Here is a 24,741-nt window from a genome sequence, read left to right on the forward strand (position 1 = left end):
CAGAGCCTAAGGAGGCCCTGCAAAGTTGACTAGCCTCAGTCTAGGGCCACATTAGAGGGTTTTTTTTTTTTAAGCCTCTTAATTTTGCAGCCCGACTGATTTTTCTGTGGGTCAATGGCCCCCAACCCAAAAAAAGTTCCCTAACCCCACACAACCTCAATTACTTAAAAACAGTGCCATCATCTCACCAGCATATGGACATGTCTCCCAACTGCCAACAGACTCAAATCCATATTTATTTTATTTAACAATATTGTTAAAACATTATCTATATGTTGATGTTCCACTGTAGCAATAGCTAGATTTACCTCGGTAATTTAGCATTGAGAGTTAAAGACGACACCAGACAGAGGAGCACACCACAATCAAGCTCCAAGTGAAAAAGATGGCAGGCGATACTTACAACATATCAGGACAGTTGTCCGGCTTCTCCAACAAGCCTCCCTCCATCACAAAGCGGAGAACTTGTTCATTGGACATGCCTTGGTATGGCTGCTCTGCTAACGTTGCAATTTCCCAAAGGACAACCCCAAAGGACCTGGAAAACAATTACGAATTGAGAAACGTTAAGGAAACAAGCTAAGAGTTTGGGTTCGAATATGGTGTGATGTTTTCCCCATCAACCTGACTGCTCACAGTATTGGTAATAGGGTGAGAAAATATTTATTGCAAAGTCAACCACTATAAGTCTGAGCTGGTGATAGCCAAGAGTTATGGATGTTAGATAATGACTTGGTAATCCAAAGTTAATAAGTTTGGTGGGCTCCATAGATGTTTCATGTCACAAAAGCCATCACTGTTTTTGACTCTGAGGGTTTATCTACACACGCAGGGTTGGTTTTTTTCCTCCTTGAAAATACTTTTCCCCGCTCCAAAACATGGGGACCATGAAGGAAGAGTCAAGATAAAAGGTCTTTCCCCTGGCAACAACAACTCTAGCTCTGCAAATTACTTTCATCAACTCCCGACCCCCTTTAAGGTCGAAAATGAATGCATGTGAACAAAGCACAGCTATTATCAGTTATGTGTATGCTCCTTTTGCACTGTTGTGGCTGTGAACTATGGCTGTGAATGAGAATGCTCCGTTTCGCAATGCTGTGGCCATGTGAATGTGACTTTTTGACTTTACTTATTTTGACCTTGGGACATAGAAAAAGTGTTGTCAAAAAAACATGTAGTGTGGACACAACCCAGCTGACAACACAGTAACTTTCTCAGTAGGAGTGTTATGTGAGGAAATGGCAAGGAGAATGAACCCCACCCACAACTCCCCAGGAGCATTCTCCAAGTTCAGGAGTGAGGAGCATCAGTTTTAAAATCTTAGGCCCCTCCTTGCTTCCCAACAAAAGCTCTCACTAGTTACCTCATTCCTCAGCATTTAAAAATAGAAAAGCGAATTATCAAAATAAACCCCAGCCTCCTCAAATCTTCCAGAAACACATTTACAGTTTGCCATTTCACCTAACAACTTATAAATCTTGAGAGCAGACCATTTGCACTTTTCACATTTGGCTTCTAAAAACAGCCTCTAAGAGATCCTGATGTCACAATGTATTACCAGAAAGGCAGAAAAAAGCAGTCTCAGTATTGTCATTTTTTTAAAGTAAGGCAAACACCCCCAAAACTGCTGAGCAATGTTGCTTACATGAAACAGCTTCAAAACCTTGAACCCAGAAAACGTGCATCAAGTGCTTTTTCCGATATAAAAAGGTCTTTAATTTATAGCATCTGGTCTGCACTATACATTATTTAAAACAGGCTGCAATGGCTGTTTTACCCACAAACATAGCAAACAACAAGACACTTAGAAGCTCGTGATAATGGTAAGCTTGGCTTCAATATTTGTGAGGTGTGGCTTCACCTATTTCGAATTGAAGCGTTTTGGATAGACGTAATTGAATGGTAGGGTCTGAAATACACTCTGTCTATTGGAATGCATTGTATACAGGAGCACACTGTATTATTCCCCATATTCAACCATTCCCTCCTGTCGTGACTTGCACACCAGCAAAGGAAGGTTTAGAAAAATTTTTCAATTGTTCTACATCAGACATTGAATAATCCTAGAGGAAGTATTTCAGAAAGGCCACAGAACCATAGGACTGGATGTGTCCTCATGAGGTCATCGAGCCCAGCCCCCTGCACTCAGAGCAGAACTAAGTATTAGGAGCGGGGACCCTATGGGTCTGGATCCGGCCTGTGACTTGCCTGGATCGGGCACCCAAGACTCACAACTTCCCTCCCCAGCATCCAGCCCGTGTAGGGTAGGAGATCTAGAGCTGCAAGTCTTGCAGGCCAGAGACAAGCAAGCCAGGTTTGGATCCAGCCCAGGGACTCTGCCTGGTGGGAAAGGTTGGAGAGAAGGAAGCAGCTCCACCTGCGCCTGCTGCCGCTCTCTCCCCCCTGGCTGGGGGAACAGCAGTGCCCAGAACGTGGAGAAGCGCTGCCTGGAGAGGCGTCTCTCCCTGCCTGCCCGCCCCCACCCCCCCCGGCCCCACCAGCTCTGCTTGGCCAGAATTGCTGCCAAACAGAGCAGCAGGAGGGAGGTGGTGCCACCTGGGTGTGACAGGGGACACAGAGTCATGTCTGCCCCGGAAAGCTGCACCAGGTAAGCTCCTTTCCATCATCCAGACCCTGTATCACCAGCCTGCTCCTGCAACCCCCTCCCACTCAGCCACCCACCCCAAGCCTGTTCCTGCATCCCCCTCCTACCCAGGCCAACAGTCCCCCCTGCCCCGCTCCTGCACTTCCCTCCCACTCAGATAGCTCACCCTCAGCCTGCTCTAACATTCTCCTTCCTGTCCGGACATCACATCCCAAGCCTGCTTCCCACAGCCCCCTCCTACACTGAACCCCTCACTTTGGCCCCACCACAGAGCCCAGGGAGGCCCACAAAATCTACTAGCCGTGGCCCCTGTGGGCACTGCAGCTGGTCTGCAAGAAAAATGAGGGGAGGGACCCAAAAAAGGTTTTGTGCCCCCAATCTAGTCCACCCCGACCATCTAATTTGCTCTTAAAAATCTCCAGTGATGGAGATTCAACGGCTTCCCTTGGCAATTTATTTCAGTGCTTAAGTACCCTGACAGTTTGGAAGTTTTTCTTAAACCGTTCTTACTATGATTTAACCCAATGTCTTCTCATCCTATCCTCAGAGGTTAAAGAGACCAGACTTTTCCTCCATCCTCCTTATGACAATAATTTACACACTTGAAATCTGTCATGTGCCTTCTACAGTGAGTTACAGAAAAGTACATGAAGTTAGCTCCCAGAAATTCTTTCCAAAGAAGCAAAGCACACGTCTATTTCTCCATGCTTGTGGAACAAGAAGGGATACCCAATATATGCCCAATCACACGAGCAACATGCCTGAATACGTGTGACCTCTGAAGCTCTTTTAAGTGCCGTATGGTAACACGCAAATGAAAAGAAAAGTTACTCACCGTAGTAACGGTGGTTCTTCGAGATGTGTCCCCGTGGGTGCTCCACAATAGGTGTCAGGCTTGCCCGGCGCCGCAGATCGGATCTTCCAAGCAGTTTCTGCCGGACCGCGCATGCGCCAGCGCACGCCGCTACCTTGCGCGCTCCTGGCCATGTGCGCGATCCGGTCCCCGCCAGTTCCTCGACCAACCGCCTCGGGTGCCCCTGCAAAACACTAACAGAGATCCGAAGCGGGGAGGATGGGCGGGTAGTGGAGCACCCACGGGGACACATCTCGAAGAACCACCGTTACTATGGTGAGTAACTTTTCTTTCTTCTTCGAGTGTCCCCGTGGGTGCTCCACAATAGGTGACTACCCAGCAGTAACCCAAGATAGGAGGTGGGTAATCGGATTATGTGCAGCTTGTCCCCGAGAGGACCGCTGCAGAGAGACAGGTATCCTCTTGGAATACCCTGTGAAGGGCGCAATGTTTGGCGAAGGTGTCGTAGGATGACCAGGTCGCCGCTCTGCAAATGTCTTTTAACGCAACGCCCTTGAAAAAGGTTGTTGATGCCGCCACCGCCCTAGTGGAATGAGCCCTGGGAGTGGCCGATAAAGGAGCCTTTTTGAGCTCGTAGCACATTTTTATGCAGGATACAATGTGCTGTGAGATTCTCTGCGAGGAGAGACCTTCTCCTTTCGATTTGGGAGCGAGGGAGACTAGGAGTCTATCCGTTTTCCGGAAGGACGTGGTCCTGTCTACGTAGAAGGCTAGCGCCCTCCTCACGTCCAGGAGGTGTAGGCGCGCCTCTTCGTTGGAGTTATGAGGCTTTGGATAAAACGAGGGTAGAACAATAGGTTCGTTAATGTGAAACTCGGAAGAAACTTTGGGAACAAAGGCTGGATGCAGCCGTATGGTTACCGCCTCCTTGGAAAAACACAGTGCAGGGTGGCGTTGCCATGACTGCCGCGAGCTCGCTCACCCTACAAGCTGACGTAATTGCAAGAAGAACGGTCGTCTGTACTGTAAGAAGGCGGAGGGGAACCGTGGCCAAGGGCTCGAACAGTGGTCCCATTAGCGTGGTAAGCACCAGGTCCAAGTTCCACGAAGGTGGAATCGGTTTCCGAGGGGGGTATAGGTTTACCAACCCTTTGAGTAACCTGGTAACCATAGGGTGGGCGAACACCGTGTGCCCTTCCTCCTCATGTCTGAACGCCTAGATGGCGGCAAGGTGGACCTTCAATGAGGATAGCGAGAGTCCTCCTCTCTTGAGGTCCAGTAAATACTCTAGTATTGTAGGTATAGGCACCGAAAGGGGGGCCAGCTGTTTGGTAGAACACCAAGCCGTGAAGCGAGTCCATTTTTGCTTGTAGGTCTTCCTGGTGGAAGTCCTCCTGCTACTTTCTAGGACCTGCTGTACTTCCACTGTGCAAGTGCTCTCTAGGGAGCTGAGCCATGGATTAACCACGCTTGCAGTCGCAGGCCTTGGGGGTGCGGGTGCACTACGGACCCCTGGGCTAGCGTGAGCAGATCCGGCGCCACCGGAAGAGGCATCGGTGGACGGTCCGACATGCGCAGGAGTAGGGGGAACCAGTGTTGTCGATCCCACGTTGGGACTATCAGGATCATCCGGGCCCTTTCCCTCCTGGCTTTCTGCAAGACTTTGTGGATCAGCACTGTGGGAGGAAACGCATAAAGCAGGGGGCCCCTCCACGGGATCGCGAACGCGTCCCCCAGGGACCCCCATCCCAGTCCTGCCCTGGAGCAGAATCGTGGGCACTTCTTGTTGTGCTGAGTGGCAAACAGATCTATTTGGGGAAAACCCCATGCGTGGAAATATCGGCCGTAGCAGATCGGGACGGATCTGCCACTCGTGTGTGAGTGCAAAACGCCTGCTCAGCTGGTCTGCCTTCACATTGTGCGCACCCGGCAAGTATGAGGCTTTCAAGATTATATTGTTGGCGATGCACCAGTTCCATAAGCGGATTGCTTCCACGCATAAGGCACGGGATCGAGCTCCTCCTTGCCTGTTTATATAAAACATGGTGGAGGTATTGTCTGTACTGATCCCGACGACTTTGCCTTGTATGTGGTCTCGAAAGTGTCTGCAGGCGTTGAACACTGCTCTGAGCTCCAGTATATTTATGTGTAGTGACTGTTCCGCGGGTGACCACAGTCCTTGAGTCACCTCTTCGCCCATGTGCGCTCCCCACCCTATGAGGGAGGCATCTGTAGTGAGAAAAACCGATATTTGCGGCTGGTGGAAGGGTACCCCTGTTAGCAGGTTCCTGGGGTTTACCCACCATTGCAGGGATTTGCGCACCCCGGCTGTGGGCGACACCACCCTGTGAACGGTGTGTACTGCCGGTTTGTATACACTCGCCAGCCAGTGCTGCATGCTGCGCATGTGTAACCTGGAGTTCTGTACTACGAACGTCGCCGCTGCCATGTGGCCCAGCAGCTGCAAGCACGTCAAGACCGGCACCGTAGGGCTGAAGGTGATGACCTGCACGAGGGAACCGATGGCCCGAAAGCGAGCCTCTGGTAGATATACTCTCGCTGTAACCGAGTTTATACGAGCCCCTATGAACTGTATGTCCTGTGTGGGGTGTATTTTTGATTTTGCCAGATTGATAACCAGGCCGAGTGAAGAGAACGTGTTTGCTGTGACGCGTATCATGCGCAGAACCTCCCGCTTCGAGGCCCCTTTGAGCAGGCAGTCGTCCAGATACGGGAAAATAAATACCCCGTCTGTGCAGGTAGGCTGACACCACTGCCAAGGTCTTGGTGAAGACTCTGGGGGCCGAGGAGAGGCCAAACGGTAGGACCTTGTACTGCAAGTGTTCGTTGCCTACCATGAACCGGAGGAATCGCCGGTGAGCCGGATGGATAGTTATGTGGAAGTACGCGTCTTGTAAATCGAGGGCTGCGAACCAGTCTCCATTGTCCAGTGCTGTAAGGATGGAGGCGATTGTGGTCAAACTTGTGACCTTTGGCCCCGCCCCGAGGACGCACGGCTCTGTTGTGAATGTCGCCTGGGAGTTCTGTACTGCTGGTGCTGTTGATGTCGCCCTTGCTCGTAACCCCTGTGGTACTGGGGGCGCTGTTGCTGGTACTGGTACCGTCTTTGTTGAGGGTAGTACCTTTTCTTTGTGTATGGAGGGGTGTAAATCCCCAGGGTCCTGAGTGTGGCTCTTGAATTTTTACTGGAATGAAGGACCGAGTTAGTTGATTCAGCAAACAGCTTCTGCGAGTCGAAGGGATGATCAACTATCTTCGCCTGCAGATCCCTTGGTATACCCGAAGTCTGGAGCCAGGACTCCCTTCGCATCACCACTGCCATTGCTGTGGAACGTGCTGCTGTGTCCGCAACGTCCAGGGCGATCTGAACTCCCGTCCTCGAGGCCGCATAGCCTTCTTGCACTATGGCCTTGAGCACCGGCTTTTTGTCCTCTGGAAGCGAGTCCATGAGGGAGGTTAACCTGGAATAGTTGACAAAATTATGGTTCGCTAAGTGCGCTGCGTAATTTGCCATTCGCAACATTAGAGTGGAGGAGGAGTAGACCTTTCTGCTGAACAGCTCTAGCTTCTTGGCATCTTTGTCTGTTCCCCCTGTCCTGAATTGAGATGTCTTTGGTCTTTGTTGTGACGACTCCACCACCAAGGAATTTGGCTGTGGGTGGCTGAACAGGAACTCCATGCCCTTCGCTGGCACGAAGTATTTCTTATCCGCTCTGTTTTGGACAGGCGGAATAGTCGCAGGGGTCTGCCATATTGTAGTGGCGGACTCTAAGATCGCTTCATCAAGCGGTATTGCTACTCTGGAGGAGGCCGGAGGTCTCAAATTTTTGAGGAGCTTATGGTGTTTCTCTTGCACCTATGCTGTCTGGATGCCTTGCGTGAAGGCCACCCCCTTAAACAGCTCTTGAAACTGTTTGAGATCATCCGGAGGATGGACGTCCCCCGGGGCCGTAGCCTCGTCCGGGGAGGAGAGCGAGGAACCGCTGGGGTACGTCTCTCTGGACCCTTCCGGTTCCTGCTGGTGATGGTGCACCCTCTCGCTAGAGGTTTGCGAGGGAAAATCTCGGGGTTCCATAACCAGTCCCCCCTGAGATGCTTGAGTCTCTGTCCCCGGTCGCAATTGCCCTCGGGGGTACGAGATCGTCTGTGGGGATCTTCCCCTAGTAGATTGCCGATGGTGTCTATGCCCCGCGTGGTAGGGGCGACCATGGCAGTATAGGCACTGTTCTTGGGAAGGTGACCTAGACCACTCCCTTGGTGCATACCCTCTGCGTCTGGGGGAGGGAGATCGTCGAGACACTGGAGAGAGCGATTTTGCATAATAGTCCAGCGGTTCAAACCCCAGGAAGGGTGAAGGTGGCCCCAGCCAGGGTGAGGCTGGTTGCAAAAATGGAGAAGGGGGCTCCGGGTAGGCTAGGGGGGGACCCCTGCCTTCTGGTTGGAGTCTGCAACATAAGCGGAGGGCTGTGAGAAAGCAACTCCACAGCCCTGTCCGGAGAGGGGCTGCAATGCCTCCTCTTGTGTGCAGCCTTCCCCCTCCCTGGAGGAGGTAACTCCGCCCCCTGACGCACAGGGGATCCCGGCCCCGTCCGCACCGTGCTAGGCACGCTCGAAGGCGGTGCCGCACGTGCGGCGTCCTTCGGTGCCTGCAGGCTGCGTGCCTGCATGCTCTGCACCGCCGGTTCCCCGGGGGTCGGTGCCGCTGCCTGCGGTGCCGCCGGTACCGGCGCTTGTTTAGCCGCCGCCCTGCCTGCGGTGCGGGGCGGCTGGCTGATTATCGGAGGCTGAGCCGCTTCCACGTGGCTCTCCGTGCCGCCGCCAATCAGCTGTTGCTGCAGCTGGGGGCTGCTCGCTCCTCCCGTCCCGCTCGCTGTTGCTGCCGGCAGGGATCAGGCTGGGGAGGCTTTCCTCCGTTTTTGCGCTGATGGGGTGAGGGAGGCAGCTTTCCTTTTATGGGCCCCGGAGGGTCCCTCCTGCTGCGGCCGCTCCGGCACGTCTGGCTGGAGGGCCTTATGAAAAGCAGTTTTAAGCCGCTGCCCTGCCTGCAGTGCGGGGCGGCTGGCTGATTATCGGAGGCTGAGCCGCTTCCACGTGGCTCTCCGTGCCGCTGCCGATCAGCTGTTGCTGCGGCTGGGGGCTGCTCGCTCCTCCCGTCCCGCTCACTGTTGCTGCCGGCAGGGATCGGGCTGGGGAGGCTTTCCTCCGTTTTTGCGCTGATGGGGTGAGGGAGGCAGCTTTCCTTTTATGGGCCCCGGAGGGTCCCTCCTGGCCTCCGGCGCTTGTTACTGGGACTGGATTGAAGCTGTCCCGCTTGTAGTTTGTTGTTTTGTTTTGTTTTGTTTTGTTTTTTTGAAAAAGAACAACCGGCTAACTTGCAGTAGCCTAAGTACTTGAAAAACTTTAAAGAAAAACAGTTAAAGTCATTGAATATGCTACTTGGCCTTAGCCTAGTTCGGATTCCGTCTGCAGCCGACGGCGGTTAAGAGGAACTGGCGGGGACCGGATTGCGCACATGGCCAGGAGTGCGCAAGGGAGCGGCGCGCACCGGCGCATGCGCGGTCCGGCAGAAACTGCTTGGAAGATCCGATCTGCGGCGCCGGGCAAGCCCGACACCTATTGTGGAGCACCCACGGGGACACTCGAAGAAGAAATTTCTCTTTTTACAAGCAGAAGTCTTTTGCCAAAGAAACCATCTGTTTTAGGTGTGTGTTTTCCAGTTTGTATTTGGTGATTTGCTTTTTCCCCCGCTCCTTTCGCAGTCGCTGCTAAGGTACCAGTTTTGGGATTACATGGTTGTGCCACCGTCAAAGCGCAGTAACATTGGATTGAATAATGGATTACATAGTTCTATGCGGATGTGTATTCCCCCTTTGCTCCTTGCAATGTTACCCTGTGTAGAGTATCACACACTTGTTTTATGTCACTGATGTTTAAATGGCAGAAGTAGCTGTATTTTAAGTACAAGTTGGACCTCTGTAGTCTGGCACCCTCGGGACCTGATGGGTGCTGGATGAGAGGGAGAATTTGCTGGACCACAGGAGGCCAATATCGTCTACCAGCATTACGAATGCTTCCACTGTTTACTGGGCTCTTAGACGATGCTTAGGCGTAAATTACAGCTAAGCAACATCACAGAACACTGAGAGCCAGGACTAGTGGCTGTAAACAAACTTTATGGGAACACGGAAACCTGGCCACGCCCAAAAGTGGTCATCCAGCTAACTAAAATCTTTCTGGATTATGGGTGTTGCCAGGCAAGAGAGTGCCAGATTAGAGAGGCTCAACCTGTATGCCTCAACCACCACTGAGTATCAGCAAGTTGTTTTGGTATTAAGGTGCTTGAAAGCTCATAAAACTTTCAGAATTCTAAAGACACTGGTATGTGTCAAACAACACACCTCAGAGAAACCAACGTTTGTGTGTACTGGAGCACTAGTGTAGTTCAGCTCACAGGCACCCACTTGCTCTCTAGCTGTGTATGCCTGCGTGCACTCAACCCTGTACACCTCAAAGCCCCTACTCCTGCTCAACCCCACTATTTCAGGCCCCTGCTCCCACTCCACCCCCCTTTTCCCAAATCCCCAGCCCATCTCCATCCCTGCCATCCCAAGGCCCTGCCCCTCCTCCTCCATCCTCCCCTGTCCCTACTCCCCCCCCCCCCCCGAGCACTGCAAAACAGCTGTTCGCTGGCGAGCAGGAGGCACCGGACTGGAGGCAGAGGAGCTGCTCTGTTCTTCAGTGTAGACTAGTTCATATCATACATCTCACAGAACTGGAAGGGACCTCGAGAGGCCATTGAGTTAAGTCTCCTGCATTCACAGCATGACCTAGCACCATCCCTAACAGATTTTTTTTTTTTTAAACCTAACCTGCCCCAGACCCTTGAAAGGCCCCCCCAAGGGCCGAACTCACAACCCTGGTTAACAAGGCCAATGCTTTAACTAGTGAGCTGTCTTCCCCCTGCCCCCATTCAATTCAAGATGGTTGTGCGTGCTGAGGTTATTCAGATGGTATATTACACTGAAGTGCTTTCTTCTGTGAGACCTTCACTGGTCCCAAAATATGTTGGCAGGGAGGGAGGGGAGGGGGAAATGAATAAGAGTACGACTGCTTGCAATGCATTCCTTTGTCATGTTAACTGAATGTCACCCTCTATCCTGGGGGGGCTGTTTTCAGTGGTGCTGTTTGTGTACCTAAATTATAATGGAAGGTGCTGTAGGAATGCAACTATCACTGCATGTACAGTAACATCACGTGGCTAAAATGGAAAATTTAAGTTCCACAATGGCTGCTTTTCCATACAGTAGAGGATTCAGCCAGATTCAGTATTTCTGATACACAATTTCATAAGCTGACAAAGAAATTACAAACTATGCCACAAAAACCGTTGCTTTTCTTCAATTTTGAAATTTTCACTCATAGTTGAGGCTGTGAGGAACTACCAACCACCAACGGCAAAATAGCCACACTGCCTAAAAATCATAATCTTAAATAATTTTTCAACTGACTTCCAGACATTTGAAGGCAATCAACTGCCCATTCAGTAACCCACCAGCAGCAGTAAAGGCGCTTGCTAGGAAGACAGAGAAACCAAGGCAGACTTAAAAGGGTAGGTTTGCCTGTTCACATGGATCTTTTGCGAAGCCCTCCATTTACTTTCAGAGGCTGGATACCTATCCTCAAAGGTTTGAGGAGAAAGAAAAAAAAGCTTTTTCCAGAGGGTCCCCCCTCCCGAAAGGCATGTTTTGATATTTCCTGCACCGCCCTATTAACAACTTCATCGGAATGCCTATTATACAATATTTTCTTTAAAAGATTTTTTTTTAAGTATCAAAGAGAAAGTGTGCAAAACTGGGAGGTGGAGGTGGGAAACAATACAAAAAATAAAAGCCAATGCATTCTAGTTCTCTGTACTTCTTATGGAAGAAAACAGTTACATACACAGTAGAATTTTGTAAGCATCAGGTCGAAGGTATGAATCTGTGTATATTTGACCCCTTTCAATGCTTTTCTCAGAGGAAGAGGGCTGGAATGGCCAGCTGCTTTTCTGGATAAGTGTCACCAACAGGCCACAGATTTTTGCCACAAATGGTTGACACCTTATCCCTAAAAGAAGCACAAATCCTCTCCAAACTCTGATTTTAAACTTCCATCTCAAGCAGACACCTTTAGCCCCCAAAGGATGCTAATGGGAACCATGCATGCACCTGAGAATGGCATATGGCATATAAAGGATTTCTGACGAACAATCTGCAATAAAGTTGAGTGACTTACACTTCAGTAAAAGAGGAAAAACAAAAGCAGAGCCTTTGAAGACTTAGCAGATATTAGATATTCAGTTTTTAGCCATTAAAAAAAAAAAACACAACCACTGACAGAGGGCAAAAGAGTATCTAAACTGGTTTTAAAATCCCCCGTTTTGTTACCAGACGTCCGAATGCGTTGTGAAGACTCCATCCTTCAGTGACTCTGGGGACATCCAGCGCACAGGGAGTAAACCTTTCCCTCCCTTCCGATAGTAATCCGTCTCGTAGATATCTCTGGTCATGCCAAAATCTGAAAAGCGGGGAATAAAACGCATGTGTTCACATGATAGAGTAATTAACAGGTCCCAATGAACCTGCCCAACCAAAAATCCCTGTTTCAGCACTAAGTATTTCTGATTAAACAGCAATATGTTTTATTTTTATTTAGAAACATATTGAGCGTGCACGTGCAGGCTCGCACCCACTCCCCCACCCCTGGTCTTGCAGGGCTTGTTATTACTCTCACTGAAACCAATGGGAACCTTCCTGCTGACTTACCTGGTCACAGAACTGCATCAGTTCTCACCTAGTACAGAGATACTTGGGCCAGGGCCTTCAGTTTATTGCATTCGGCATTTTCACTTCAGTTAAAAATCAGCAAAATTATTTTTTTCAATAGCTCACACCACGAACTCAGCTACACAATGACAGGCTAAGCTCCTAGTGCTCTGAACTCTGATTCTTTTCCTCTAAAAATCTAAGAAGAAACATGTGCCTTTTACCACAATGCTTTGCTGTGGTACCTTATACCTCAAGATTTCAAATGGATTTAATTTTTGGAGGGAAATCCACCCCGCTTCTCTCCACCAAGTGAACTCCATTTCCTTTAATATCTTTCGTGTTAGATATCATGAAAGGTTATACTGCTCCTTCCCAGAAAGCACAAGTTGGTAAGGGTTGAATTTGGACCACATTCCTGACAACGAACACTCAGATGGACTTAACTATAAGCATGTTTAAGTGTTTGCACAACTCAGGCCTAACGCTGTCTTGTGCTCAACTGTGCCAAACACCGTTCCAGACAATATTTTGTTGTTTAGTAGTAGTAGGCATCCTTCAGTCTGCATGGACTATGGATCACGCCCTTTAAAGTTTCAATTGAGGACTTCATTTACAGCGTCTATTGTGACTATGAAGACCCACACGAGAGTGACAGTCCTTGCTGCATCTCTTGCAGATGTGGTGGGTGTCTGGCAAGTTCTTATTGTGCTTTTTGTGCACTCGCTTCTCCTCTGCTAGCTGTCTGATCTTCATCTCGCCCTTCTGAAGGCCCTTGTGTAACCCCTGCCTCCATCTGCTGCGGTCATCTGCTAGTTCTTCCCAGTTGTCCAGCTCGATGTCTACCTCTCTGAGGTCTCTCTTGCAGACATTTTGTAGCGCAACTGGGGGCATCCAGGAGGTCTTTTGTCAGAGGCTAGCTCACCATACAGGATGTAAGCTGTACATTATTAATCACCACATCCAAAAGGTTGGGCTCTTGGATAAACATATTTAACCCAATATATTTAGGAAACACACACACATGGTGCTTTTTTTTTTTGTGTTGGTAACCTGCCGGTACTGAGTATTGGCATTTCAGCAGCCCTAGCTGCAGGAACCCTGTCCAGGTGGCAAGGGATCCCACCAGCCCATGACAGGGACAAAGAGCCCTGCCAGCAGCCCCAGCTGTGGGAACCTCAACAGGGAGGAAGATGGAAGGGACGGGAAGGGACAGGACAGGGAGCCAGCTGAGTACCAGCTCTCTCTCTCTATCTTTGTTTTTTTAAAGTGAAGCAAGGACTGTATATTTTGGCTTGTGAGTTAATCCAGAATCAAATGATTTGATGGTCACTGAGCTATTACCACTAAACAGCAGCTCTCGCCCACTGAAATTGCAAGGCTAAGGTGCAATTCACTTTGCCAACATAAACTCAAAACCTCTGGGCTTAAATCAGAGCTACATGCACCCCAGGAAAGTGAGAATTTCTCATCCCTGAGCCACTCCCCTACTGCTACAGCAGTCTTGAGCTGGGAAGAGCGACTGCTGCTCCTTCGTGCCCCCTTGCACAGTCACAATGGACACAAAGGAAGTTGTTTCAATTCAAGGCAGAGCGTTCCTTAGACCTGAAACTACAGTGAGTCTTGAGAGAGAACATATTCACCCCACCAGAATTAAATACTCTGCTTACTACCAACGTAAGGAAACGCAGGTGTCCTTTTTCAATGCTGACTGCAGGATTATACGCCCATTTCCTGTGAGTTTAAGGAGGAAGAGGAAAGAAAACATACCTCCAATTTTCACAGTGAAGTCTTCAGCAACCATGCAATTCCTTGCAGCAAGATCCCTGTGCACAAATTTATTGGCATTGAGGTACGCCATGCCATCCGCGATCTCTCCTGCCATCTGAATCATCTTCTTCAGAGTTGGAGGTGCCTGGCCTGGGTTATTCTGAGCAAGATTAAGTAGGCAGAAATGTTAGGTAGGGGAAGAAATTGTTTCAACTTCAGAAACTGCAACCTGCTTTTCTTAATCAGATCATCTGAAGTCAGTCTGACAAAACACCAGGACCAGTCTGAACAAAAACTTATGATTACAAAGACCAGAGCATCTGGTTAGTGGGAAAATCATGTCTTTTCTCCCCACCCACATAATACTTGATTACAAACAGAAGCCTCAGTCAGCTCCAGGATAGCATCACGTTCTCTTTTGGAGAACATGAACAAGTTTTGCTATTAAAGTTTTCTTTTTTCCTAAAAGTTTGATGGAATCACTGTCTTCCCTTCCTTAAGAATTTTATATGGAATGTGCTACTATCAGCATAACCGAAGTTGATGTTAAACGATACAGTTAAATTATTTCTCCTACCACCCAGTGATGTGATGCCTCCTGAATTACTTATATACTCTTGTGAAAAGGAGAGAAAGAAAAAAAACTCTTCAGATAACTTTCATGAAACAGATCCAGTCAGGATCATCAACTAAAGGCACGTGCAACCATAGCAATTTGCTGTGCTGGAAGACAACATCTGACATGGCTGCATCTACCTCAGCACACCACACTGACTTAACATCTGCGGGTGCAAATCTGACCATGACTTATACCTCCAGCTACAAGATCAGCAGTGCTGCATAATGGGTTGAGCAGTAAGATCTCCTGAGCAGATCAATTCACTAAACTTTCACCGGAAGGTGAGGGAGGGAAGTGTCAAAGAGGTTATAATATTTTTCTACCGTTGGCGGTGTTTGGGTTTATGACATTTGTTCATCACTTTCAAAAATGCGTCACATGCTTAGGGAATCTTTCCACTCCTTCTCCAGAAACCTTTCCAAGTTCCCCAAATCCCAAAGGCAATGGAGCTCACAACTACAGACTCATAGGAATGGAGCTAAGGAAACCTGGGGAGATTCATCCGCCTGAAGGTCTGCAATCATTACACCCTATTGCCAGCAAGGAGCATGTAAGCTGGGACCCTTTGGAGAAGGTCCATAACTGTGTGCTGAAATCAACGATACAAGAACTTGTAGCATTCAGTCAGGAGCCAATCCACTGTATCTATCCAGAACAAGGATGTATGTATGAGAAGCACTGTCAGATACGAATCTTTAATAAATTTCACACAGTGCTTTACATGCCAAGGTTGAGCAGAAAGACAACCAGCTCTCAACTTTACATATTTTATAAACCACTTTCCAAGGAGGGGAGCCACAGGTCAGCAGGTGGAAGAGTAAAACAGACTAAGCAGCACTCCTTTTGGCAATTCTCTGGTTTAAAATGCACTGTTTCATGTCACCAAAATCAACTGAATTCTGTTACCTTTGCTCTCGGTAAGCTCCTCAACATAGCCAGTGACCTGCACACCTTTAGGAAAAAAAACCCTTGGCCTCCATGCTGAGATGTTAGCCCAGTCCTTGTATAGTCCATATTCCCATTAAACAGTGAGGGGGATAGAACAGCAGTGGTGCTCGTTTTACATGTAATTTTCATTCATACAAGCCAGGGGCTTACTCTCCATTGCTGTGAACTATTTAAATCACAAATGCTACATTGTGAAACTGAGAGCCATAGAAGAGCATTGTGCATATTTTATACATGCCCAACCGTAATTTCAGAAGGAAGTGACCTATAACATGCTTTCTAACTTTTAAGAGCCTGTAATGTACGTGAGTGATGTTATCTATTAAACTGACAGGTTTGAATATTAAACATGAAACATATGACTAAATATCAGTGTTTATTGCAAAATGATCATTCACAATTTATTTCAGAAACAAAGAGGTTGCACATAGGGCTTCAGCCAAGAGGAATTACCCTACTTGTGTGTTTTTTACACGATTACACTGTTTGCACCTTTATCAGAAGTCAAATTAGGTTAAAAAAAGATTAAATTCAAACCTGGAAAATAGGCACTGAGTTACTGCACACATTATTCCACTGTCCCTGTGAAAAAAACACTTTTGACGTAGGGACCAGCAGATCACACAACAGCTGGTGCTTTATTAACAAATCTCGAAGAGGGGGGAAAAAAACAATCGCCAAAAACAAAGACAAATTTCATTCTGTGTATGTATTTAACTCCTTAAACATACAGGACAGACACAGGTGCGTGAATGAGAAAGGGTAAGAACTCTCAGAAGGTTCTGTGGAGCCCTGGGTATGAATGTCCCTGAAAGGGTATCAATGAAGTGACAAAGCTCATGGCTCAGTAACTGGTCTCCAACTATACCTAGGAATGATGGTGAGCTCCTAACAGAGCACGTAAATTATGCACAATGTTTAGTTCATAGATCAGAAAGATAATTCAAAGAATAGAAGAAATTACATGACACAATGAAGATGCCTATTGGCTTTTACACGACGAGAAGTGAACTCGAGCTAGGTAATAGGTAACAAATAAATTTTGAGAAATAAATAATTGAACCAAGACAGGACACAGCCTTTAAAAGAAAGGGGATGGAGAAAATAAGATCTGACTAAAAAGAGACATACAAAGTGGTCTGCTGAAACCTGCTAACCTATGCACCAGAAAGCTGGGGGTACTGCATACTGATGCCCAGACCAGCGAGTTTCGGCACCCGTGATGAAGGAAGGTTTTCATCAGAAGCTGCTAACAAGGACAGCTGCTCCAAACGAGGCATGAAACTGACAAAGTCAAATTTGGTGCACTGAATTCAGAACCTCTTGCAAGTGGAAGGGAAAAAACCCAATCCCCATGCTCACCTCTGTGTCTGGCCGCAGAGACCTCAGATAACTCTTGAGATCCCCACGTGTCATGAGCTCCATGATCACCAGTGTTGGTTGGCCTTGTGAGACAACGCCAAGCAGTCGTACCTGGAAGGGGAAAGCTCAGATTTTACCCATCAGACATGGCTAATTATTTCTGGGGAAATTAACAACCCATTAGAAGCCCTGTGATTGACTAGGCATGACTCCAGTCGGGAACCAGCACTCACAAATCTTGGGAAGAGTTTGGAAAAGAGTTGGAGCCAAGCTCTGTGGCAGCAGCCCTCCCTAAGAATGCACTATCATGACACATGTCGTGGGAGCCACATGATGACCAAGCATTTTTCTTTAGCCTGATGCTTTAGGAGGTCTTGATTCTTGGTATCACAGAGTCTGTCAAGCCAGGCAATTGAAACCCTCATGCCAGTAACTACAGTTATGTGAAGGGAAACTGTTCCATTTCGAGCAACTCACCACATGATGACAATTGAACTCCTTCATGACGGAAGCCTCATTTAAGAATTCTATCCGTTCACGCATGCTTGCAGACTCATTGACAGTTTTGATGGCCACCCTAGTTTCTGGCTCGTCCTTCACCACGCCTTTAGCTATTCCCTCATAAACCATTCCGAAGGAGCCCTGCCCAAGCTCCCGGCACATAGTAATCTTCTCACGGGGCACTTCCCATTCGTCCGGAACGTACACTAGAGTCAGAGAGAACAGCCAATGACAGTCCACAGATACATATCCATGTAAATGGAAAGAAGACAAGAGAAAAAACTCTCAGGCTGCGTCTACACGTGCACGCTACTTCGAAGTAGCGGCAGTAACTTCGAAATAGCGCCTGTCACGTCTACACGTGTTGGGCGCTATTTCGAAGTTGAAATCGACGTTAGGCGGCGAGACGTCGAAGTCGCTAACCCCATGAGCGGATGGGAATAGCGCCCTACTTCGACGTTCAACATCGAAGTAGGGACGTGTAGACGATCCGCGTCCTGCAACATCGAAATAGGGGGGTCCTCCATGGCGGCCATCAGCTGGGGGGTTGAGAGATACTCTCTCTCCAGCCCTTGCGGGGCTCTGTGGTCACCGTGGGCAGCAGCCCTTAGCCCAGGGCTTCTGGCTGCTGCTGCTGCAGCTGGGGGTCCGTGCTGCATATACAGGGTCTGCAACTAGTTGTTGGCTCTGTGCATCTTGCACTGTTTAATGAAAGTGTGTCTGGGAGGGGCCCTTTAAGGGAGCGACTTGCTGTTGAGTCCGCCCCGTGACCCTGTCTGCAGCTGTGCCTGGCTCCCTTATTTCGATGTGTGCTACTTTGGCGTGTAGACGTTCCCTCGCTGTGCCTATTTCGATGTTGGGCTGAGCAACGTCGAAGTTGAACATCGACGTTGCCAGCCCTGGAGGGCGTGTAGACGTTATTCATCGAAATAGCCTATTTCGATGTCGCAACATCGAAATAAGCTATTTCGAAGTTGGGTGCACGTGTAGACGTAGCCTCAATGAGTTATGAGTAGCAAAAAGCCCAATGCATGAGAACATCAGCATCAACCTACCTAGGCAACTGTTTCCACAGTCTTTCCCTGTCTACCTACCTTATGTTTTTTCCTCCCTCTCTGCACAGATCCCAGCCTTCCCCATTAAAGGAAGAGCTACAATCCCAAACAATGTCAGTACAATGTGTTGCCAAAACGACTAGCAAGCTAGTCTGCCTCAGATGACCTTTATCAGAGGTTCTCAACTTCATGCCAGTTTCAATTCCATCTAGGGTTGCAATTACTTGATTGCTACCAGCCTAAGGCATACACAAATCTTAAAGGATGGTGACTGTGGCAGAGACAAGGAAGCATAATTATGGCACTTGGATAATGGAAAACAACTACGGAAGAGCTATGTTCAAACTCAGTATCAAACAGGAGTTGCAAAACCAACGCGGGTGCATGGAAGCACGGTTCATAGTAGGTTCTCCTAGCAGCCCTTGCCTTCAGATTCCTCCAGGCAGCAAACACCACGCATGTTAACACTGCATCCCAGGATGCATCCTCCAGGGACTGATTTTATAACCAGAGGGGAATGGACTCTAGTGTCTAAAAGGCTGCACGCATCACTTGTGATCACTTACACCCAAAGCCTCCTGCTTGCATAAAAACAGGACTTAGCAAGGAGTGACCAGGGTTCCCTCTCATTTATGTCCAGGTAAGGAATGACTTTCATTACATGCACCAATATGGAGATGTATCATGTAACAAAAGCCATTCTACACATGTACAGCATGTGGCAGGGGTGAGACTAAAGGGTTGGGCTGCAGGCGAAGCCTCCAGGGCAGAAGGTTGGAGCACAGGAGGCTGAGAGCTCCTGCTGAAGGTACTGGCTTGGGGGTGGGGATGAGGGGTTTGGGGCATAGGAGGGCGTTTAGGGCTGGGGTGGTGGCCCTGGCATGGGACTAAGGATGAAGGACTTGGGTGCAGGCTGCCCCAGGAGGAGAGGGACTACCTCCAACCCTCACTCACTGCAGCAACTTAGAACCAGGTGAGCGGTGAGTCTCTGCTCGGGCTGCCACTGCTTCAGGGCTTGGAGAGGCATCTTTTCCAACTGCAGCCCTGAGCAGAGCTTAATATGCGGCCAGCAGAATTTCTGTGCAGCTTAGTGGGAACTTCGGTAGGGTCCCTTTGATCAGAGCACACAGGAGACCTCACACGGGAAGGAGTTACTGCTACAGGCAATTGCCATCCTGTTCCTACCACTGCCTATCAATCAGAGAGGAAGGGTGCAGAACAGCCACCAGCTCCAGCTTGGTGCCCTCACTAAATGCTATCTGCCCTGGAACTACAATGGTGCTACCGTAACAAGCAGCAGAGAGGGGAGGTAGTTGCCTCTCTCTCAGACCTGTTAGTTTTTGAGAACTTTCAGTTTTTCTAGACAGACTAAAGCCAACTGTCTGGCTTGACCTTGAAGCAGGGAGCTAATATCTCAAGCAGATGCCTTTGAAGTCCTGCTCTCCTCCTCCCCTGCTAAAGAGAACTTTGTAAATGTTTAATCTGCACAGCACGAGCGAACACACATTACTTGGGTTGCAGGAAATCTGTCTAGATATTTTTTAACAGATAATTTCTGAGTCACTGGATAATCATTAAAGGCTTTCCTATCTGTGCAATACCCATGCAGGTGCTAAGAACAATGGTCTAGCCCCACTCACCCGAGGACTTATTGGAAGTGGAATCCTTAGCTGAGATCTGCTACAAATTTATTTTGTAATGTGCAATAAAAATCTGAGTAAGGCCTTTCACAGTCACATCATATACCACCTCCAAAGCGCTTTCATTTTCTATTCTTTACTTGCTGATGATTCTGAGTTCAGAAGTGCCTATGCACTCGTTACCCCAAATTAACGCTCCAGAAAGCTATAAACGTTAATCATCCAACCGTCAACTTAAGCCTCACGAGTCCTTTGACAGTATGCAACCTCATCAGTATTTCCCTATAAGGGATTTTTCAGGCTATTCCAAAGTATGGGGAAACACCAGGAAGTTTTCACAATCGTTTTCTCAGCTGAACAAGCTCATCTTCCCTCCCTAAATGTGAAATCAATCAGCCAGCAGGAAATCCAGTTCTTGCAGGAGGGTGTGCCCAAAACGCTGGTCAGCCGTAATAGCCTAGAGCTTCAGAAATCCTTCAGACTCCCCTCCCCAGCCCAACTAGGCACCTTTAACTTTGATGGGGTTTATGGGGGTGAGGACTGCACGACTTACAGCTGCAAACACTTCCCCTGAAGCAAACAGAACTTAAATCTGAAGCAAAACTGCCAAATTCATTCTAAAAGTCAGGAACAGCTGCCACTACGACGCCCCTTTGTCTAGGCTGGGGTGGGCAAATTCAGCCCCGGGGACCATATCCAGCCCGCCAAGCATTACTCTCTATCCCACCTAACCAATGAGCCGAGCAGGGATGCGTTCAGCTTCCCTTCCCCTCACTTTGTTCCATCTGCAATCGAGCTGCCGCTGGCATTCTCCTGCTAGCTGTGCAGAGGGGCGGGTGGAGAAGAGAAAGTAGTGCTGAAGTCAGGGTGTTCCCCTGCCCCTTTCCCCCCATCTCCGCAGAGCAGGGATCTGGGGAGGGCGACACAGCTGAGCTGCTCCAGTGTGAAGCACAGATGCTAAGTGACTCAGGAGCTCACAGCAGGGGAAGGGGGAGATGACAGCAGGACAGATGTCTCAAAGCAGTGGTGTCCAACACTAATTCAAGGATCGCCACACTTGCCCTTCCACATTCGCCACCACCCCCGCCTGCTCCAACTCAATGCCCTCACCACTCCCCCAGAGCCAGGCACCCCCAGGTCCCCTCTGCTCTAACTTTATGCCCTTCCCACTCCCCCAGAGCCAGGCAGCCCAGCACTCCTCCCCTGGCCCTACCGAATACGCCAGCAACTCACTGGAACCACTAGAGCAGGGGCCGCACGCTGGTCCCACCAAGCGGTGGGGCATGTGTGTGGAGTGGGCGGAGGGCACTCCACACATCTGCTCTGAGGAGCTGCATTTAAAGGCTCCAAGAGCCACATCAGGCTCCCCAGCCCAGAATCGCCACACTGCAACATCACGTTCACCACATGTGGCGAGTGGCAAATGTACTAGACACCGTGGCCTTAAAGAGACCAGAGGGCTACTTCTCTCAGAAACTTACTCAGCGCACACGCACGTTGTTGGCACTGTCACAAACAGTCTGTGCCACACACACACACAATCTGCGTGACCAAGTCCGTCTCACACACAAAGCATTTCTTTCACACACACTCTCTCACCAGCCCCCAGCCCCAACCCTTCTGTCCAAGGCTCTGCCCTGGGGGGTGCCCAGAGCTGACCCATGACCAGTACCACAATTTGTGGAGTGGCTTCTCTGCAAAAATTATTGCCCACTCCTGGTCTAACCTCTCCCTACACATAACAGGGGAGATTCTCCGCCCCCTGCCTGCAACCCTTATACACTACACAGAAGGGCAGAGTGGCATTAAAGAGGCCCTGAGAGCCCAGTACTGTAGTTGACTTCGGCCAGGGCTGTATCTCACTGTATGCTGGCACAGTGCTTAGCACAACAGGCCCTGACTTCACTTGGAGTTGTAGGTGCCACCTGAACACAAACATAGAGCTATGTCTCCCACCCCCCACAAGGTGAGTATTTGCAAACAAGTATATAAAATCAGTTGAAACTAGCACTAAAGAATTGTTTATTCAGCTTCTTCGTACTATAGGATACGAACACAAAGGGATATAGATTACAGTAAGGTCTCAGAGTACGCGAGGGTTCCTTTCCACACACCTTCGCATAACCTGGATTTCGCGTAAGTGGCTGTCTGGCTTCTTCTCCAGCAGAACACATGTTCTGCAGCCGGGGTAGCAGCTGAAAGGTAACTCCTGGGGTGGGGGGGGTGGGGTGGGCAGTTGGGGAGTGTTAAGCCTGGTGGTGGGTTGGAGCCCATGGGAGGTGGATGGGGGGGTTAAGGCTGGGGTGGATTAGGGCTACAAGGGGGAGAGGGATGGAGTTAAGCTGGAGCTGTGTGTGGGATGGTGAGTCAGAGCCCTTCTCAGGCAGTGAGCCAGGACACGGCTGGAGGTTGAACAGGAGCCAGAGCCAGGCACGGGTGGTGAGACAGCAGGGGGGTGAACGGGGGGTGCGGGGGTTGAACTGGAGCTGCGCGTGGGGGATTTAAACCAGGTCGGGAGTATGGAAACGGGGCCGCACGAGAGGGGTTTAAATTGGAGCAGCGTGTGGGGGATTTAAACCGAGTAGAGGGAGAACCGGAGCCACATGCAAGGGGTGGTGAGCCAGAGCCACGCATGGATGGTGAGCTGGCAGGGGGTGCTGAACGGGGACCAGGGAGGTTGACTGGGAGTCACGCCTGAGGGGTAGTGAGCTAGGGCCAGAGGCAGGGGCGGGGGGTGAGCAGGAGCTATGGGCGGGGGGTTAGCGGAGCTCGGGGGCAGCTGAGCCCAGGCCGTGCAGAGCCAATGGGGTTGAGCCAGGTCAGGCGGGAGAAAGTTAAGCAACTGGAAATCGCACCACAGGATTTACAAAAGGAATCAGGGTTAGCTGAGTAAGAGTGGGGTCGCGCACTCTGAGACCTTATGTATGTGAAAACCTGCTTGTTTCACAAAATTTCCACCTGTGGAGTACCTGGTGGCTCGCAGCATGGTCTGCCTACATCTTCAAATGTAGAAAGTCTTTTGGCTGCCTTATTGTTCTACAAATTAGAAGGGCCTACAGTTGAAAAAGGGGGTAATAATTCGTTTTAGTATTTAGTATTTCAGCACACCAGAAGCTTGTACAGCCCACCATCAAGGACAAGTTTTTGTGCACTTTTTAAATTTTCTTTCAGTGAAAACTACTGAACTAGTTGCAAAGACTGGACTGATGGTCGAAAATCCAAAAGTGAAAGTCCTCTGTCTGGTTTGACTGACGGAGCTGAGCAAATTGCATGACATAAAACTTAACAAAAATATTGTTTCAGTATATTAACTGTGATGGCATTAAACATTTCCACTGACAGGCTATCAGAAGGTGAAGCAAACTGAGTTTTAGGATGACTGTCCTATTACACATTTGCATCTTTCAACACAGAGCTTGACCTGAGCTCTCACAACAGACTATTACAGCAAAAAGCATTCGAAGCTTAAAACCACACTTACCATCAGAAGCACTGAAGTACTCAGGGTTCACAGAAGCATAAAGCACTCCATTGCCTAGCCTGTCACTGTTCCTGTTAAAAGACAAATTAGTTTTTTCCTCATCCTTAAACCACAACTCATTTCAATCCACATCTTCCAGGGCTTACCAGCTGTTTGCTCCACCACAGGTCCTGTTGCTTCTTACATGTGGAAGGGTTTAAGGACAAGATGAGAGGGGAACTGACTTAGCTGACCTAACAGAGTTCTTATTCTGCCAGCATGTGCCAACACTGGCCACACCACCACCTGAGAAAATGGCCTGAACTAGACTTCATGGGAGAACCTCCCACTTGCACATCTGCACAACATCTGCCCCAAAGAGGAATGAATAGGACACATTTTAATAGGCTAAGGTCTCAAGTTTCTTCGGACCACGTGCTTTAATATAAAGATTAGACGGGTTTGGGATAGTTTTGATTTTAGGAAACTTGCTACGTGCATCCAATCCAGTACTGGCAAATGAATAAATGATCAGCTAGGCTCTGCAACGGTGACCTAATGTTACATATCCTTGGCTGGAGCAGAGCAGCAAGGATGAATTGGGAGGGTTTGTACAAGACAGAGGTTGATTGAGACAGGGTGTCAATCAGCCAACCTACAAAACCAGAGTAACCAGTGCCAGTCAAAACTGTGTATCTGATACAGATACAGGTATCCACTAAATGCTATGTGTAAAGGGCATTTAAACAACAGTGAATAGGAGCATTTCCAGCAAGTATATCTGTCATAGGGAAAAAGAACTAATGTAAATCTCTACATGCCAAAAACTTGCAAAGCTCACTGAAAATTTGGTGCAAATCCTAAAATTTCCTGTTTCCCTTAGATAAAGTTGAGGAACTGTGAAGAGGCTACTGAGACACAAAATACCAAACACATTCATGTGGATTGACTACAATCAGTCCAGCAAATAAGGGGTTGTAGTTTCCAAAGTGATTCATATGGTTGGCCAAACCTCTGGTCTATAAGGTTCTAATTTTTCTCTCATTTGTCCCAGTGGAGATACACTCCCAAAAGATTCTCCGGCTTCTTCCCTGCAGCTTGGCAAGGTAGTCACAAGCCTCTTCTCAACTCCCTCAGCATTC

At 48.9% G+C, this 24,741-nt stretch overlaps 1 protein-coding gene across 1 annotated transcript in view; it reads right to left on the reverse strand.

The window, feature by feature from the left end:
- The window catches only part of IGF1R (insulin like growth factor 1 receptor), a 274,707-nt gene that overhangs the window by 13,277 nt on the left and 236,689 nt on the right, over window positions 1-24,741 (reverse strand). Inside the window, exons 15-20 of the mRNA XM_075006985.1 lie at window positions 23,621-23,691; window positions 17,421-17,650; window positions 16,944-17,054; window positions 14,015-14,174; window positions 11,867-11,996; window positions 404-538 (exon numbers count right to left, since the gene is read on the reverse strand). Coding sequence (XP_074863086.1) covers window positions 404-538; window positions 11,867-11,996; window positions 14,015-14,174; window positions 16,944-17,054; window positions 17,421-17,650; window positions 23,621-23,691 — 837 coding nt within the window. The remainder of the gene's footprint in view (window positions 1-403; window positions 539-11,866; window positions 11,997-14,014; window positions 14,175-16,943; window positions 17,055-17,420; window positions 17,651-23,620; window positions 23,692-24,741) is intronic.

Source organism: Carettochelys insculpta, chromosome 12 (assembly GCF_033958435.1).
Source record: "Carettochelys insculpta isolate YL-2023 chromosome 12, ASM3395843v1, whole genome shotgun sequence".
NCBI classification, from domain to species: Eukaryota; Metazoa; Chordata; order Testudines; family Carettochelyidae; genus Carettochelys; species Carettochelys insculpta.